We start from the raw sequence: 19,328 nt of genomic DNA on the forward strand, positions 1-19,328 counted from the left end.
AAGGTTTTACAAACCCGATTCCCAAAAAGTTGGGACACTTTACAAATAGTGAATACAAACTGAAGTGGAATTAAGTGGAAGTGCCAAATTTTTATATTTTATTCATTTTAAGGAAAAACTGTTTATTTTCAAATCCATGGTGTCAACAAATCTCCAAAAAGTTGGGAGAAGGCCGTTTTCACCACTGTGAGGCATCCCCTCTTCTTCTTACAACAGTCTGGGGATGGAGGAGACAAGTTTCTCAAGTTTAGGAATAGGAATGCTGTCCCATTCTTGTCTACTACTTGCTCTCAAACTGTTCAACTGTCTTGGGCTTCCTTTGTTGCACCTCCCCCTTGATGATGCGCCGAATGTGCTCTAGAACTGGACTGCAGGCTGGCCATTTCAATACCCGGACGCGGCCATGATGTTGTAATTGGCGCTGCATGTGGTCTGGCATGATCGTGTCGAGAAATGCAAGATCTAGTCTGAAAGTGATCATGCCTGGATGGCGGCATATGTTGTTCTCCAATCGGAATATACCTTTTGTGCATTGACCTTTCCAGATGTGGAAGCTGCCCATGCCACACGCACTCCTGCAACCCTATACCGTCACAGATGCAGGCTGCAGGCTTAGAAACTGAGTGCTGATAACAACTTGGCTCATTCTTGTCCTCTTTAGTCAGTATGGTATAGCGCCCCAGTTTTCCACAAAGAACTTCCAATCGTGACACAAAACAGGTTTCCACTTTTGTTTTGGTTTTCTGGAAGTATTGCTGAGCCCTTTCTGTGATTTCCCTTGCAGTAAGCATTCCTGTTTGCGGTGCAGTGCCGTTTAGGGGCCCGAAGATCATGGGCATTCAGTATGATTTTTTTTTTTTTGGGGGGGGCCTTGACCCTTACACAGAGATTGTTCTAGATTCTCTGAATCTTTGAAATGTTATACACTGTAGATGATGATGACTTCAACATTTTTGCAATTTTTCGCTGGTAAACACCTTTCTGATATTTCTCCACTATCTTTCTGCGCAACATTGGAGGAATTGGCGATTCTCTACCCATCTTGGCTTCTGGTCTTCCATATATATATATATATATATATATTATTTTTTTTGTAATTGTGTGCAATTGACTTTTCCAACCTGTTATTGCTAACTGTCCCAACTTTTTTGAGATTTGTTGGCACCATGAAATTTACAATCAACATAATTTCTCCTTAAAATAAAACATTTTCTCAGTTTAAACGTTTGACCTGTCATCTGTGCTCTATTCTGAACAAAATATTGAAATTTGGCACTTCCAAATAATTGCATTCAGTTTTTATTCACAATATAGTATCCCAACTTTTTTGGAATTGGGTTAGTAGCGTTTTGCAAAAAAATAAACAAATAATAAAATCAACAAATGAATGGCAGCCCCAGTTGAGCCGACGTTCGGAGTCTGAGTGAAAATGCGCATTTGTGCCGGTTCAGGATCGAGGAGACGTGCCGTCTGTGGCGCACGTTCCTGGACGATTTTGCCGCATTCGAGGACTGGCTGACGGCGGCCGAGCTGACAGCGGCCAATCCCGACTCTGCTGACGTCCTCTACACCAGCGCCAAGGAGGAGCTCAAGAAGTTTGAGGTGAACCTTCCGACACAGCAGGTATCAGCCGCGTTTCAAGGTATTGGCTACTTGTGAAGGCTGCCAATACCAGCCAGCGATACTGAGGCAAACAAATCTGATGCGGAGTAAGTCGTCCTCATCAGAAGGACGGTCCGTGTTGGTTTGCTTGCGAATTATCTGTCATTTACGTGAATGCTCGTGGTGCTGATATCAGTTTGATGTCAAAGCAAAAGTGGTGTCAGGTTCAGTCAACCTAGAACATTTCATAACCAACAGACAAGGAAGGAAGACAAGAGATTATTTTTGCTCGCGAGGAGAACGGACAGAGATGTGCACAGTTATAATCTCCTACCGCTCGGAAAAACATTCTGCCCAGCCCTCTCTTTTAATTTCTTTTAGGGTGGTCCCTGCTTACAGTCGTTGATGCTCTAAAGGGGACGGGGCACACAGCAGCAACATTAAATATGAGTCATTGTGCAGATAATACAGATGTGTCTGTCTCTGGCGCTGTCAAAGTTCAACAGTTCATCCGCAAAGTCTTTCAGCCTCTATCTTGTGTTAAGCGCACTGCTGCGTTTTGCAGGAGCATGAGTCATGCTCTTTCTCACAGGGCTCTACTCTCTTCACAGATGACTTCAATTGACATCATTCAAACAAGGTTATACCGCTAAATAAATGCTTTGCAATACTATTAAGAGTAAATATGGGGCAACTTCTCTACATTTATCCAATCTCCTACCGCATCTTGACCTTGAAGAGAATCAAAGATGCTTGCGATGGCAATCTGAGCACCAACCAGTCTGAAAATGTGACAAGTCTGGTTGATTGGTTGGCCCTTTCAACTGATGGGTGTCCAAATCTGCTCCTTGATGGCCACCCTCCTGCATGTTTTGGATGTTTCCTGCCTCCAAAGCGCCTAATTGAAACGATGGGCTCCTTGGCACGCTCTGCAGGAGCCTGATAAGCGTCCGGATCGTATGCATCGGGTGTGCTGGGGGAAAGAAACGTCCAGAACATGCCGGACAGGAGCCCCCTGGCCTAGCTCGCTCCTACAAAGTCCATCGGGATCCAGACGTCACATGACTATTTCTCTAAATACGCCCCACTGCGGCAGGACAGTAGCAGCGCTGTGGTAATGGACCACAATGATGATGAGGAGGGATAAAGCTAGCGATTATCTGTGCAAAAGCCAGCACATGACGCGGCCTACCGTCATTTTCAGGCCTTCCAGCGCCAGGTGCATGAGCGTCTGACTCAGCTGGAGCTGCTCAACAAGCAGTACCGCCGGCTGGCCCGCGAGAACCGAACGGACGGCGCCAGCCAGCTCCGACTGCAGGCCAACCAGGGCAACCGGCGATGGGACGGCCTCCAGAGGCGGGTGGCCGCCGTGCTGCGACGACTCAAGGTGAGCGTTAACGTTTGCTGCCTGAGGTAGCCACGATCCTCGCCGGCTGCCATCCGCTACTCACGTGTGCCGAGTTCTCGGCCGGCCGCATGTCACGCTCATCCGACGACAGTCCACATTTTCACAATGCTTGTTTGGCCTCAGACAAAAACTTAATTCTGGCTTCAATTCCTTTCTAATGAACCATTCATTGTTTTTGATGATCGATTAGTCATTTAAAGATCAAGTTGTTGCCCACATTTGCAGTTTCAGCCTCTCGAAGGAACCATCGTCAGATTTCTGTGACGATCCATTTTTTTCTTTGCTTGTTTTTGTTATTTTCAGAGTAAGACATTTGCAACCATTTGTCACAGAGTCATGACATTTTCTATTTGCACCCCAAGGCACAATCTTTGCTGCACCTGTTTGGAGATAACATCAACTTGAGGTTTGAAGGAGTTGATTATCAAATAGCGCCCCAGACTTGGGGTAACCCTAAGCCAATTTGGACATTGTTGTCTTCAAGTCGAGTCCCTTTTTACCGACTTTGGACCCAGAGAGACCGCCCTCCATTGTCGTAGCGTTGGTCCGCCGCAGGCATCGTAAGTAGGGAGACTCCACACCTGAAAGTTAGGACGAAGGCTTTTGGAATCGGGTCTTCACCAATGGAGAAGAATCCACTTAGCTCAATTCTGTCATTGCGGGCTACAGTGGTCTGGCTGGAGAATGGACTAACGCAGCTCTTGTTGACGCCACCATTGAATGTTGTTGTTGTTGTTGTTGTTGTCCAGCACTTCACTTCGCAGAGAGAAGATTTCGAGGGTACTCGCGAAAGCATCCTCATGTGGCTGACGGAGATGGACCTGCAGCTCACCAACGTGGAGCACTTCTCCGAGAGTGACATGGAAGATAAGATGAGGCGGCTGAAGGTACTGAGGGGCCAGCGGTCCCCGCTTGATCTCTGGCGACACCCCTCAAAGCAAAGTTTTGTTCTGGTTTGTGTCGTAGGCCTTCCAGCACCAGATCACGCTCAACACCAACAAGATTGATGCCCTCATTGTCTTTGGAGAGAAGCTGATCCAGAAGAGCGCTCCTCCGGACGGGGCACTCATCGAGGACGAACTGGAAGAACTGCACTCGTATTGCCAGGAAGTCTTTGGCCGCGTGGCACGTTTTCACCAACGTCTAGTCTTCCGCCGTCCGGTCAGTAGCCAAAGTGGCCTCGTGGGCAACATGGAGAACGTGCACCTTTTCTCCAGTTCTAACGTTCGTCTTGCTGTAGATTGAAGTGCTGGAGGAGGAGCTGTCCGCACCCGAGAACCCCCCCAGAGCAGCTGGTGCGGCGTCTTCGTGGACTGACCCGCTGAAGGACGGCAGCGAACGGCAGGCCTCGTGCCATCTCCTTGTGCCGCCTTTGGAACATTCTGGAAGAGAAAAGCCCGTCAGTGTGGACTCCATCCCGCTCGAGTGGGACCACACGGTGGACGTGGGAGGATCCTCGTCGCGTGAGGACAACGAAGATTTCGCCTTCTTCAGTGCCCTCTCAGGTAAGAGCCGAGCGGTGGGGAGAGGAGTTTACTAAACAAAAATACTTTTGTTAATCTACTTCGATTTTGCTGCACCAAAACGTCATCTTTCTGTTGACTCTTTCGGGTTCTCATCATGCCTGCCAGTCTTCAAACAGGGCCGCATTTCCTGCATATAAGCAACGTGTCCCACACAGTCAGTCAAGCGGAGCGCTTACGTAAAAATACGCTAAATGCAATGTATGAACGCTAATGACTCGAGTGTAGCAAAGTAAGAGCAGCGTTTCTTTTTCACACATCTACTGGAGTAAATGTCAAAAGTATTGTGTGCTCAAACTACTCTTAAAAGTATTTTTTTTTCCAAAGAGTTACTCAAGTAAATGCAAGGAAGTAAATATAACTGATTGCTAGCCACCTGTGGTTCCACAGTGACGTCAGCTGGCGACACACCAAGCTGGCATGGACCGCCCTCCCCGCTGAGGACGGCGTGGAGCCGAACAGTCGCCACGACTTCCTTCCACCGGCCCGGCTACGTAAGCAAACGAATGCACGTGAGAGGACGGCTTGTCGTGTTGTTGGTTGACACTGGCGTGTGCGCTCACGTGGGCAGGTCAAGCTGATGTCCGAGTGCAGCGGGAGCATCGACGACGTCAAGCGAGTCAAGTCCATCCTCAAGGACGAGCGCAAAGCGGAAGGCCCGCCGCTTCTGCCGGGTCTGAGCGGCGGCACCGCACACAAGCCCGTGGGGACGGGTAAGAGCAAATCTCCTTCCGCTCCCTATCGTCGTCATCATCGTGGCCCCGACGCCCACAACCCGAGTGGAAAAGAAACGACACGTATGCCAGTTAGCACAAGTGTTCATTTCGTCAAAGAAAACGAAACAAAAATCTTTTCGCCAACACACATTTATCACCCGACTAAAGCCCTCATTAATGAACAATAAGTGGGACAAAATCACTATGCATTAATGAAGACGAGACGAAAATGTACTGAATAAAAAACTGGACTAAAATCTATGGACATTTTAGTTTGAGCAAAAACAAGACGAAAATTATATAATTTTGTCAAATCTTGTCTCTGCTAATCTGTCACGCCTGTGACACTGTCATGTGACACACCCCCTTTCAAATCTGCAGCTAGCGAGTGCAACATGCACAAACCCATGGGACAGACAGGAGGTGGATTCACGGTAAAAGGTTAAAAATAAGTAAATTATAGTTATAACGTAACATTAATCCAACGGCTATAACGTTCCAACAATAATGTTCATCCGACCGCTAACTAATGCTGGCTAATTTACTAGCTCGTAGCATGCAGCCATAGTAGCCACTTGTTGATTTACTGGAATTGTGTGTTAAGTTGTTTTTCTTCAAATGGATAGATAGATGGATGGATGGATGGATAGTTTTAATTTCAACATAATCTGCTGACAAAAAAAATCCAGGGGTAAAATGATTGTCCTGACTAAAATGTTGACAGCTTTTGTTGACTAAAACTAGATGAATAAAATGAGTTTTTTTCTTGGACTAAAATAGACTAAAATGTTTGTTTATAGTTGACTAAAAATGGCCTAAATAAAATTGGGATGTGAGATTGACTAACTTTGATAAAAAAAAAAAAACTAACTATGGTGATTGAAACTGGACTAAAAAACACTACATTTAAAAATGGCAGATACAATTAACATTAGTTGGCACCAAGGCAAACATGAATAGCCTACAGGGTCTGTTGTAAAAAGAGACGTTGTGACTTACTAAGAAGGTTAAGTTGAACGTTAGCATCGGTCGGTACTCAATATTTATTCATTTGTTTAAGAATAAAGCCGATTATTTTCAGTGGAATAAAAATGCTCTTTAAACCTTTCAAACAAGTTGTTGCGGACTTATCATCCCGTCACAATGACATTTGGGCTCATGCCTAATTTTGAGTTTCTCTGGTACACGGACTCAAAATGCCTGGCTATAGTGATGCAATGGAGTCTCTCTGGTCGCATGCAGGTGTGATCGAACACTGGGAGGTGGCGCAGGCCCAGGAGGTCTACCAGGATGTCCGCCAGGAGGTCCACCAGGAGGCGCAGGTGCCTCTGGGCAACCCGCAGCAATGGCACAAGCTCAACGCTGAGCTGCGTGACATCACTTCCTGGCTGGACAGGAAGCTGGTTGAGCTGGAGGCGCTGCAGGAGATCCCGCCCTCCACTGGCCTCAAAGACTTTGAAGGCAACGTCAGGATGCTCAAGGTGTACACTCGCTTTGTCTTCTGTCTGGTGGTTAGTTTATATCAGTGCAGTTCAATTTGAATGGACATCCTTCTGTACACTTAGAATGTAAATGAGGGTACCGGAGCATGTCAGTGAGTGTTCTTGGAGCAATGCAAGCGTGATATATTCCAGACGGAGGCAAAAGTGGAAGGATCTGTTCACCATATTGACAAGTATGGAGTCTAAAGCATACAGGCCTCAAGATAAATCCAGCAAACAACCATTTTTAATAAATGTACTTGTAAACTGTCCAAAGAATTTCAATGGAGCCTGACCGACCAAATTGGGGGCGTGGTTTGCCAGAGGTTGGCTAGGAACGTTTTGGCCACTGCGGCAGTTATGACTCCTATCTATCATCTCAGCAAATATTTTTCAACATCTTCATCAGAAAAAAACAAAACATGACTTTCAGGTGAACGCACCACATTGTCAACTGCATGGATGATGATAGTTTGCGCCGCGAAGCCGCGTGGAGCACAGGACAAAGACGCGGCCAAGTCTTATTTCTGCGTCATCCATCCCCAAAACCGTTACCTGGATTTTCTGTTGCGCTTATCCCCACGACGGTCCCAGGTGTGCTGGAGCCTGTCCCAGTTGTCTTTGGGCAGCTTTTTTTTTTTTACCTTGCTTTGGTTAAAATAATGAAAGGAACAAAACGAATCATCATTATTTAATAATCCGTTTTGTTGCGTTCCACTCTTGGAGAACATCAACAGGTGTGAGGCGTGTGATGGGGTGTACTCGTGCTATGGCATAAAAAAAAAATTGGGCAAGAGCTTTTTGTTTTCAGATCTTCAGAGAGTTTGTTTGCCACGTTGAACTTTGACTGAGCAGCGTGAGAGCTGCGATAGCAAATGAACCCTTCGGTCGGACCCGTAGATGATTGCAGTGGACATGAAATATTTGCCCGCCTAAACCAATAGACGATACCATTCCTGGTTCGTGATTGGATCCCAACTAACCAATCAAAACCACAAGTTGATTTGCATGATGTTCATATTAAAAAATGTTACATATAAGCTTGGTAAGTTTGCAACACGTGACAGCCGTACTATCCTAGGGTCCACTATAACAAATAAAAGCATGAGATAACCCCCCCCAAAAAATTCCATGTTGTTCTTATGTGGAAAAAGAGTCAAAATCGGTTAAAATTTTTTATAATTAACCGGCAGGAAAAATGTGTGTCTGAAAGGGTTTAAGATTGAGCTGAACATGAACACTTGTGAGGGTCTCCACGTCAGCACTAAAATTCACCCCCCTAAAAAACGTTTCACACCTTTTTAGATGACGGCATTGCACACATTATGTCCCACCCACATTTTGGGCGTGGCCTGCCGTTTTCCCTCACCTCACCCTGTCAACGTCATTGATGGAAGAAGGCAAGCATCCTAATCATGTTTTTGTCCATTCAAAGTGTCTGAAAAGTGTGACCAGTCGTCACCAAAACATGCCTAATTCTGCACAACCCTCCTGTCCACCTCCAAGCTGTGAAAATAGAAAAGCCATCAGCACATTGCATTGACATTTGCCTTCCGGCGCCACTTGCACCTACTAAACTGCAAAAAAAACCAACCCTGCAACTTTCTTCGAGTACAGCCAAAAAAAGCTGCATCGGAACCCGGCCAACTATTTGAGAGGAACTTGTGTTACTGTTGCATTTTGGTTTGACCTTTGACATGCACTTGAGGAGCCCCAACGGTCCTTCTGTTGTTGTTCTGCCAAGCGCAGGAGATGCAGAGGGCCTTCTGTGTCCACAAACGCGCCCTGATCTCGCTCAACCTGGCCAGCGCTCGCTTACTGTTGACCGACGGCGAGCGGCTGACGGACCTGAAGGCGGGGCTGGCCTCGGCCAATCACAGTTGGATGCGAGCCTGCGGTGCGCTGGAGCGCTGGGAGGCGGGGCTTCACGCCGCGCTCCTGCAGTGTCAGGTGCGGAAAGACGGTCGGTGTCGGGACCAGATGTGATCGGGCTGCCTGATGGTATCGGCGTCGCCTAATGAACACGTCACGCTACATAATTGGCTGGAAATTATGCAGTGGACGTCAAACATTGGAAAGAAAATATTAAGATATCCTTGAAATAACAAAATGTATGGACTGAAATTGTAAAAACCTAAATCAACCTAAGAATACAAAAGCAAGATATATTGAATAAATAATCAAATAGATTGAATAAATGATAAATACTCAAATTAATTGCCTGAAATGTGACAAATATTGTCCGTTTCGATTGCCAATGTGTCCCTATTATCATTGGCTGTTTTCGTGAAAAAAGAAACCGAAGTGAACACATCTGAATCACGCATTTCCTTAGCGCTTTTGCAGCCATTAGCATAAGAATATAGCTAAGTTTCATTCACAAACCTGTTCAAAACATTGGGGAAAAGAGCTTGTTGCAACATGGCCCTGGCTGATCTCTTATACTCTGCTGCCACCTGCTGGCCGTTTTTGTAAAAACTAGCATTGCTTCAACCGTTCTGAGAGGCTGCATCAAAGCCTTCTGTATGCTCTAGCATAAACAACTTTAAAAAATGCATAAATATGTCTTTGGGACACTTACAGCGTTATAGATAGAATAGAATGTATTGATACATTTTTGGGAGCAAAATGAGTTAATATTTTCTTTCCAATATTTTGACAGCAACCGGATATGTTTTTCATATAACTTCATTGAACAATTGTAAACGGGTCATTTCCAGCCTATCCTGTCACGTGACGTCATCGGTCGGCGACCCCCGATACAATCTGGCAGCCCGATCACATCTGGTACCGACATCGGCCGTGTTCCTTCCGTAAGGCGAGGACGCAAGTTGACAATTTGTTGTTTTTCAGGACTTTCACGAGTCGCTGCATTCGTTGCTTTTGTGGCTGTCGCGAGTGGAACAAAAAGTCGGCGCGGTGAGCACGCGGCAGGCGCGGCCCACGTACGCCGGCCTGCTGGAGCAGCATGACGCGCTGGAGGTAAGTGAGCAGCGCGTGCCGGCCTCATCTGCTCCTGCGCATCTCCCCAACGGTCGTCCTACAACACCCCCCCCCCCCCCCTCAGGTTTTGCGGGAGGAGCTGCGGGGTCATCAGGCGGCCGCCTCGTCGCTGCACGCCGTGGGCGCGCAGCTGCTCCTAGACGCGGGCCGCGACCACGAGGACTGCGTCGAGGCCAGGGACAAAGTTCACGCCGTTGGCAACAAGATGAAGCTACTGCTCAGGCACGTCCACAAACGTCTCGCCGGCCTCGACCGGGATCTCGGCGCCCTCCAACGGCAGCAGGTAGGCCGCGGCGCTCAACGGCACGCCAGCCTCTGCCGGACGCTGACATTTTGCGTGTGTTTGTTCTCAGGACAAAGAAGAGGAGCCAGCAGAGGCGGACGTGCCAAGAAGGTACTTTCTTGTTTCTAACGCCAGAAAACCGATGGGAAGGTTGTGTGTTGGCAATGACTGCTTGAGGGAGGGGGAAAGGAAGGAAGGAAGACGCAACACGACATCAGAAGAAGGGAGTGACGAGTTAGCAGCAGGACAGAAATACAAAGGAAGGAAAAAAGAGAAAGGGAGGGAGGGAGGGAGGGAGGGAGGGCGAGAGATGCAAGGAAAGAGAAGAGTAAAAGGAGAAAGGCTGGGTCCCAGTCTGGCACCGAAGTCGCGTTTGGAGGCTCGTCGGCATGGAGACGCTCACAAAAGTTGGGTGGGCGGGCCAAGACCATGGAGGGATTTGAAAAGAAAATGTGAAAAACAAAACTTGGCCAGTGAAGGGAGGCCAGAGTTGCACTTCCGTGCTCCCTCCTGTGAGCTCTTGCAGAATTTTGGACCGACTGGCTGACTGACCAAAATAAAAGCGCAATCCGGCCCAGTTGTGAGCAAGGGCACGGATGGCCGTTTCTAAGGGTTGATGTGGAAGCAGAGATATCCATGTTGGAAACTGATAGGGCGCAAGGGGGTCCGAGTCCACAGGTGGGGCGGAAGTACAAGGGCCCTAACTTGTGTTTTCTTAATGGAAACTGGTGTTTGCTTGCAGTCGCCAGGAGGGCGACGACGACGACGGCAGCGGTGGCGGTGGCGGCCCCGCCGTCCGACGGCCCCTGCTGCACCGCGTGTTGCGTGCGGCGTTTCCGCTGCACGTGGTCTTCCTGCTGCTGCTGACCTTGGCCTGCTTGGTGGCGCCGCCTTCCGGCCAGCCGTCCTACAGCTGCTCGCTGGCCAACAACTTTGCACGCTCCTTCTACCCCATGCTGCGCTACACCAACGGACCCCCGCACACGTGAAACCCCCTCCCACCCCGAGTGTCTTATTGATTCTCCAAGCAATAAGACGCCCTCCATTGGATTGTCATAACAGGATAACTAAATACAGCAAACAAGAATTGGGTCCTGTTTGCTGTCTCACTAACCCCGAATGACAAATTCTAACTTCCCCCTTCCTGATCATAAAAGTCACGGATACTGATACTTCCAAATAAGGTTTGAGTCGATACGATACCTGGCGTCGGTACTCTCCCTTCCTTACAGTTGATTGCGACAAGCTCGTCATGCTCCCTGCGCCGGAAACAAGTGATTGTGCAATTGTGTGTGTAGGTTTAAGATTGGTGTGTAAAACATGAATGTAAACAACCGGCATTGTCTCCGCAGAAACAAGAACAACAAAAGTTTGCAGTGTGTTTATTTGCTGATTAAATCTCATACGGCAACTTTGTCAATCAACACTTCAATAAAAAAATTTAAAAAACTTTGTGTGTACGTACCCTTTTTTGGGGCCCACCCAACCTTGTGGAGCCATTTTGCTGGGCCCCACAAGTTTAGACCTATTTTTGAGGATCAAGGCTTTGTCTTACAGGGTTGGGGTTGGGGTTTGGAATTTTTGGTTGGGGTAAGGAATGGGAGTAGACAGGGTTAGGGGAAGGGGCTAGGAAATGCATTAAGTCAATGAGATGTCCCCACAATGATACAAAGGCGCTCGTGTGTGTTAGGGTTAGAAAAAAGGGACTGAACCCTTACCCTGGCAGGATAGGGGGAATACCCCCCCCCCCCCCCCCCATCATGGAGCGCAAGGAAGGGTTAGGGGTTAGGAATGAGGGATTGAGCCCTTCCTCGACCAGGATAGGGGAATTGATCCCCCCCTCCTGGAGCGAAAGAGAATCGCACGGTCCTTCCGTCCTTGGTACCTCCCGTCACGTTCCTTCCACTGATGTGTGGGCTGGCGTCTCCGCCCATAGCGGACAACAGTCCACCCACCATCCATCATACTTTTTTTTTTATATCTCTGATTCCTTTTTATGGTAATTGATGTATAATGTTTTTAATATTTTATTTAATAGATAGGAGTCGCCTTTGTATCCTATGTAATCACCATCTACAAATATTTGGGGGGGGGGGGTTAAGGTTTAAGTAACAATAAGAGGTGTCAGTATCGGGATGATACCGGCCTTATTTGTAGGTATCAGGTGCTGATATCAGCCACTGATACTTGAAGAAAAAAAATTAAGTACCTTCTGATGTGTTTTGCCTGTTACAGTGTCTAAATGGAATAGGAATACAAAATAATGAATTATTGAAACAATTTTTAAATAATTTTTTGGAGTGTCTTACCAATAAGCAAAAGCGTGGAGCCAATGAGAAGCAGCCGAGTGGGGAGCCTAAATGTATATCCGGACATGATAGCAGGATAATGATTATCTTCCGCACAGAGTGAGGCCGTTGGCTGCGTCTGCCTTCCTCTTTATTAGCTCGGCCCCCACCACTGCTCCTCAACATGACGGTGAGGGTTCAATGACACGCTTAAGCATTAATGGCTTGTCGAGAGATGCAGGTGACGTAGTAAGGATGCCAACATGTATACTCAAATACACCACAATGTGTGGTTTACGTAGTGGTTAATTATTACAAACTGCCTGTGACTAAGTTTTTACACCAAATGGCAACTAAAAAAAACACACACACACACAAAAAAACAACTTTGCTCTCCAAATATCACTTATCACCAAAATTAAAACACAACGGCTAAGCAAACACTTATGTGCAATATATTTGAATTGACTCATCATCCAATATTTTTATTGGCTCATATATGAACTTAAGTGAAACAAAAATCGAACCTATATAAATATTTTTTTTAATGCAATTATTAAAAACCCTGTAAAGTACAAATAAATGTCTTCTAAATTTGCCACACGGTGGAGTATTGCAAACAACCCAATTACTTTAAATGATTCAAAAGAAGTTTATGAAATGAGCATTTAAAATAAAGAACAACTAAGCCATTGGATAAGAGTTTCTACACATTTATTTTAAATAGATACCACAACCTTACAATTGCTGTATCGTGATACTGTATTGTTAAAATACAGCAATGTCATGCTATAACTTACTCATTTGCATATTTATTTATATTTGGTTGAAATAGATATTGCGATTGCGATGTCACTGTATCCTGCGACAGGAAAGATATCGCAATCATTTCTGACTATTACTTGCAAAATGCAAGCAAGACGATAGTTTTGAGACGTTTTACAAAGATATTGTGCGTGTTACAATCGCGTAAACACAGAATCGAGATACAAGAAAAATATCGCAATATCCAAATGATTCAATGTGTGAGACCTTTTTTTTTTTTTTTAAGTTGTTTTTAGTGAAAATATCAATTATCCTGCAATTGCTGTATTGTGATGAAAGGAAAGATATTGCAATATTATGGTGTAATTTATTCAATATATCAAACGATATTTTCAGCAAAAAACAAACAAATTTATTATTTCTAATAAATAGAACACCTATGAGCTGCCCCATTCTTCTAAAGAATATTATGGCGCGTGTGGACACAATGATAGTAACCAAAGAGATATGATTACATTTCATGACGAATAATAAAAGTCATTTGGGTGGAAATGTACGATAATCTCAGTCAACGAGCTAACAAAGACGGTTTGGTTCGGCTTCAGTAAACCCCAACAAAAAAGGACCCGAAGCTCAAAATCTATTTAATAGGTTGATGTTTAACTTTCAACTTGTCTTTGGCATTTTTCGACAGCTTGCATAATCGACGTGTTAACGACTGGCAATTCAGTCAAACGGTGAAACTCCAGCAGAGTTTTGGAGATGGTGATGATATGATATGTTTTATGGTGTGCTCAGATTGTTACCTGATAGCCCCCGACCCTTGGAATGAACCAGGAAACGGAGTTAATCTTCATGCCTTGTAATCAGATTAGCATTAAGAAGCAACAAATAAATAAATAAAATAAAATAAAATAAATGATAGAAAGAAAGAAGGAAAAACAAAAACAAAATCAACCAGCCGTAAAGTTGCAACTGTTGCGATATGTTGTTTTATTTAACAAGGTTTTTATTTTGTCATTATTTTTTTTAAATATTTTATTAATTCATGGCATTTATATTAATTTATGTATCATTTAAAATATTTCATTGTTCTTTTTATTGTATTTTATAATTTGTATATATATGTTCCTTTTCAATAGTCTTTGGGTTATTCATTTTAATGTATTCATGAAATATTATATCTTAGGATATGTGGATATTTTCTATTCATTGTTTAAATAATTGTGTAGTTTTTATATTTTCTTTTATAATATACTGTATTATTTATTATTAAAAATGTGTTAGTTATTAAATGTTTTATATTATATATTTTATATACTATATTTAGTTTCGTCGCCGTTTTGCAGTTTTATAAATGTATGTTAGACACCTCTTTATTGCTTTAATCTTATGTTTCATATTTCTTTTTTATATATTTTGTTGTAATTGCTTCAGGGTTGTTTTTACAATCTGTTCACCTATTAACTGTTTCAATTGTTTTACCGTGTTAATTATTGTATGTTATTAACTTTTGTGTTAGTTATATTATTATTTACATTATGATTTATTCTTGTGTTTTATTATTACTTTACACTTTAGAGTACAGTTGCGCACCTTTACGCTTTCGTTACAACTGCTGGAAGGTACCGTTCGTCTTTGCACATTGCCGTCCCCTGCCGTAAATTCGTCACATTGCAGCACTGTGCTGACGTCAACACCGGATGTTGACAATGTGCACTGCCGGACACAACATTAGGAACAACTGAAGAGCAACAACAAAACCACCGACGGTACCGAGACTTACGACGTTTGTCCGTGTAAAACGCAACTCAATCCACCCTGACATCGTCTCGAAGAAGACTTTTGGACCTTGAACGTCGGAGTCGCCGGTAAGAAGTCGACAGTGGGCTAAAAAGCCACTAAAACAGTTTCCCCCCTCATGCTGCTGATGTCGGTTTTGTTGTCTGTTAGCGCAAGCGGCTAGTGCGGCGTTAGCTTCCTGCGCTCCCTGTGATTAGACGCGCAAGAGTAGATCGGTAGCTGAACAGGGTTGTACATTTAAGGTTTAATAAGTGGATGAGGTAGATGGTGTATAATCTAGTAGGTAGATCGTAATTTGTGTGTACGGGACAAATTATAGGACTGCAAGACTATTTTGTAATTGTACATTAATATGGTTGCAAAGATTATGAGGTTGTGTTGGGTATAGTAAGTACTAATATAACCATTATTTAAACACAACATTCAATTATTTGCCTTAAATTTTTTTTTAGTTCCTACAGTGTTCACCTGATTTGGATGTAAATTAAATAAAAAAATGATACTGTAGCAGGGACATTTTAATAGCTTCTATGAGCAGTTCGTGTGGTTTGATGTTCAAGTATTCGACACTTGAAAAATGTCACCAAGATGTGACGTATTGGCTTTTGTTAATGTAGTCAGAATGGGCCGCATCTTCCTGGACCACATCGGCGGAACGCGCCTGTTCTCTTGCGCCAACTGTGACACCATCCTGACCAACCGCTCCGAACTCATCTCCACCCGATTTACGGGCGCCACCGGCAGAGCCTTCCTCTTCAACAAGGTAAAATGACACATACACGCTTGTAATACGGTGGGGCAAATAGGTAAGGTGTCGTAAGTAACATTTAGTATACGGTAGTCATACATACATACTTACACGCGTCCAGGTGGTGAACCTCCAGTACAGCGAGGTCCAGGACCGCGTGATGCTGACGGGCCGACACATGGTGCGAGACGTCAGCTGCAAGAACTGCAACAGCAAGCTGGGCTGGATCTACGAATTTGCCACCGAGGACAGCCAGCGCTACAAGGAGGGCAGAGTCATCCTGGAGAGGGCGCTGGTCCGGGAGAGCGAGGGCTTCGAGGAGCACGTGCCCTCGGACAACTCTTGAACACGCCGCGCCGCTTCTTTGCCGCCACCATGCCCGTTGACTCAGCAACTTCACAGAAAGAAACATTAGGGGTAGGTTTTTCACTCCGGCTCCTTTATCGGCGGTGCGGAAAATGAACACTTGCTTTAGATGACGCCACCGGTTGCTGCAGTCGTGTGCTTTATTTGGACTCAATGGCCAGACAGGAGCAAGCAACCAATTTAATGATTACTTTTTGATTTTCTTTCCATTGTGATTTTGTTTTTGGGGAAAGGCAAATTGCTTTCTTTCTAAACTTTTGTTTCCGCATCCGGTGCACTACATTTGTACACCGATATCTTATCCTTTAATGAATCTTTATTTTAAATTTTTTTAGATTTTCTTTATAATTTTATTTCTTCAGATTATAATTTTTACTGCGAGCAGAGGAACATACTCTAAATATTTCCATACCCGCCGTACGTAGCTGTAGTCCATGGCGGCGTCATTGTATCCAGCAAAATTAGACCAACCAATGGAGTTAGCGTAGCATGGACGTAGCTCAACGTCCACTCTATTGACTCAAGCCACTTCAATAACCGACGAATCCAACCAAACCACAAAATCGGCCATTTTCTCAACAATAGATTGATTGATTATTAACAACCAACATGACGTCACCTGCCTTGATTCCAGCGCGGACTTTCCTTTTATTAGCGCAATTCAATAGCGACAATGGAAAGCGCCTTTGACGTCGACGTAGCTAAAGGTGATTGTTAGCCTCTCGCTGGGTTTAATTACGCTGCATTCTTCTCGCTGTTACGTTGCTAACCGGGTCACCGTGGAGCGCGCGCAGATACGCAAGCCCGTTAGTTAAGCTGGCTTTGTGCGCTCGCAATAACAGACGGCATTCTCCACAGGTCTCCTTGATTTATAAATGCACGTTTGTCGTATTAGTTGAGCTTAAGATAAATTTTCAAGCGCTAACAATCATCTGTGCCCAATAAGCCCGCCGTTCTTGTCATTTCATCTCTCCTTTTATAAAGAAAAATATAATACAGTGGTGTCTTGAAATAAGAGTTTGTTACGTGACAATGATCGTAAATGAAAACACTCTGCATTCTTTATAAAAACCAAAACAAATATAATGTAAAGCACAGAACAGTTTGTGCATTATTCGAAGCTGGTGTTGCTTCTGGTGTACCCATATTGGCCACCAGGAGGCAGTATTGTATAATACAGAAGACCACAGTCGTTGATAGTTTGGCCAACTCTGTTTTCAGCAGAGTACCACGTAGAGTACCACGTTGTGATTGGTCAACTGCTGGTCACATGACATATAGACGCCATCTTGGCGTTGGCCAAACTCTTGTCAATGGCCCTGATACAGACACAAAATTGTAACTTCTTCTTCAACTACTCATTAGTTGCTGTAATATTAGCCATTTTCATAAAGGGTTATTTAATAATAATATATGGTAATATACACCTGTGGGTAATATTATATTATATGTTTACATGTTTTCTTCCATTTGTGTTCAAATGTCTGTTGTTGAACGAGTTGTAAAACCATCAATGCTAACCATTAGCATGTTGGTATTTTCCATTACATGTTAGCATTAAGTTACCGTAAGCCGGGTCACTCATGTTTCAAGGCACCACTGTTTTTGGGGATGATTTTGTAAAATAAAAAAAAAATGTTGATTTATTTTGAACTTTAATATTTACGGATGGTTCCAATGTTTTTAATTTGCTCTCCGATTGAGTTATTTTATTGACGTGTGCATTTTCAATATTGGGGGAGGGAGTTTACTTGTGATTTAAATATATAACTGTATTGGATTTTGTTCCATGTGTGGTTTTAATCACTCAAGTGTGATCTGTAAAAAGTTTTGACATTGATAGCACCTCATCTGCTGCATTAGTGATTTTTTTCTTTCCCCCACTTCAAAACTTAAATTAAGCTAGCCTTAGCTGGCTCACAGACACATTTTCAGGAATAGTTAATTTCACACTTAGTGTGTCTGACCACCCATTATTTGTAAACAATCATTAAAATAATAATAATTATAAATTTTCCATAATGTGACCATGACCCTCGTTTTGTTGGCTTTTACTCACCGTTCAGCATTTTTGGGGATATGGGTATGGCCGCCCTTCGGCCAGCAGGTGGCAGTGAAGCATCACGACCTGTTTTAGACCTGATCCTGGGCAGGCCTGATGTGGATGTGACGCACTCCACAAGGTAGAATTAGAGAGTCACTGCTGTGCAAAATGCATGCCAGTCATGTTGCTCCCTGGAGCCAAAGAAAATGAATGGCAAAATTATTTTTTATCCTCCCACTTCCAATCATCATAGGGAAGAGCTTCGTTTTGGTTTTTTAAATAGGGTCTTAGGATGATTCATTCTAAATCCGCCCACTTAATGTCGCAAGAGTTATTCGTAGCCTTCATTGTGTGAGGGGAAACGATATCACCTGACAAAATGTGCTGTTTGGGTCAAATTGTGATTCATATTTGGCATTGTATTTGACAGCAATACAAATTCAAATAGCCTAAATGTCTCTTAACCTGAAATGTGATTACTTTTGTATAGTTTGTATGCACTCTGGCTCTTGCATGCCATAAATGTGTGTATTTTTTTTTAATGGTGGTACCAGTAGCATTCCCGAGAACACTATGGTCCAGCCACATCGGCATAGATTTCCGCAGAAACATGCACGTGTTCGTCTTTGAAGAGTCCAGGGGGAATCGCAAAGCAGCGAAAGAGTATCAAAATCATCATTACCATCCAATCAATCAGTAAATAAATGAGCAATGTAAAACATACACTTAACCTTCACTCAGGATTAATCCCCCATTAATGTTTCAAAAATGGACCTGTATCATACTACGTGTGTGTGGAAAATGAACAGTATGTAAGGAGACTCCATCTTTCATCCCAGAGAGTGAGAGCGCTCCTGCTTTATAATTCATTGCAGTCTTTTTCACTTTGTCCCCACGTAACCTCAACAAAGCATGTGGTGTGATAAGCATAATGCCCGGCTAAGCATGTTAGGCCCATTAGTTTGCTGGCCTAAGAACAACCCAAACAATAACAATGACTGGAATTTTTTGGCAACACACTGTCCTTACTCTGAAACATGGAGGAGGCTTGGCCTATTCTGAAATGGCATTCATTAGCCCTGATCTAAATCCTATCGAACATCTGTGGAAGGATTACTTAGGGGGGGCTTTAGAATACTCACCAGGGCTAAAGCCCCCATAAAATAGAGCTAGTGACGCCACTTGTAGAAGTGTATTAATAGCGGAGGACATGCATTGTAAAGTGATGTGCCGCGTGCTGACACATCTTGCCTTAGTCAAATTTGAGCTGATATCCAAATGCAGAGGATGATCCTGCA

The 19,328-nt window shown here is 44.1% G+C and overlaps 2 protein-coding genes across 2 annotated transcripts in view; both read left to right on the top strand.

Annotated features, from left to right (window-relative positions):
- Positions 1 to 11,466, top strand: part of syne2b (spectrin repeat containing, nuclear envelope 2b) — a 91,413-nt gene extending 79,947 nt beyond the window's left edge. Inside the window, exons 103-115 of the mRNA XM_086095147.1 lie at positions 1,452 to 1,602; positions 2,807 to 2,989; positions 3,760 to 3,897; positions 3,977 to 4,171; positions 4,251 to 4,515; positions 4,924 to 5,027; positions 5,105 to 5,246; positions 6,492 to 6,730; positions 8,480 to 8,680; positions 9,584 to 9,712; positions 9,798 to 10,016; positions 10,087 to 10,127; positions 10,759 to 11,466. Of these exons, the coding sequence (XP_085951273.1) occupies positions 1,452 to 1,602; positions 2,807 to 2,989; positions 3,760 to 3,897; positions 3,977 to 4,171; positions 4,251 to 4,515; positions 4,924 to 5,027; positions 5,105 to 5,246; positions 6,492 to 6,730; positions 8,480 to 8,680; positions 9,584 to 9,712; positions 9,798 to 10,016; positions 10,087 to 10,127; positions 10,759 to 11,005 (2,254 nt within the window). The 3' untranslated portion in view covers positions 11,006 to 11,466. The remainder of the gene's footprint in view (positions 1 to 1,451; positions 1,603 to 2,806; positions 2,990 to 3,759; positions 3,898 to 3,976; positions 4,172 to 4,250; positions 4,516 to 4,923; positions 5,028 to 5,104; positions 5,247 to 6,491; positions 6,731 to 8,479; positions 8,681 to 9,583; positions 9,713 to 9,797; positions 10,017 to 10,086; positions 10,128 to 10,758) is intronic.
- Positions 11,467 to 14,778: 3,312 nt separating this feature from the next.
- LOC147162742 (protein yippee-like 5) lies at positions 14,779 to 18,013 on the top strand. The gene is made up of 3 exons (XM_086094541.1): positions 14,779 to 14,940; positions 15,490 to 15,635; positions 15,742 to 18,013. The coding sequence occupies exons 2-3, from the start codon at positions 15,495 to 15,497 to the stop codon at positions 15,964 to 15,966; spliced, it is 366 nt and encodes a 121-aa protein (XP_085950667.1). The 5' UTR covers positions 14,779 to 14,940; positions 15,490 to 15,494; the 3' UTR covers positions 15,967 to 18,013.
- Positions 18,014 to 19,328: the final 1,315 nt, after the last annotated feature.

Source organism: Leptonotus elevatus, chromosome 14, assembly GCF_054856555.1.
Source record: "Leptonotus elevatus isolate MCC_2025b chromosome 14, RoL_Lele_1.0, whole genome shotgun sequence".
In the NCBI taxonomy this organism is placed as follows: domain Eukaryota; kingdom Metazoa; phylum Chordata; class Actinopteri; order Syngnathiformes; family Syngnathidae; genus Leptonotus; species Leptonotus elevatus.

Bases quoted from the DNA above. Each gene is read 5' to 3' on its own strand.
- LOC147162742 (XM_086094541.1), top strand. From the start codon at position 15,495: ATGGGCCGCATCTTCCTGGACCACATCGGCGGAACGCGCCTGTTCTCT. The intron at 15,636-15,741 runs GTAAAATGACAC...ACACGCGTCCAG, and splicing joins GAGCCTTCCTCTTCAACAAG to GTGGTGAACCTCCAGTACAG.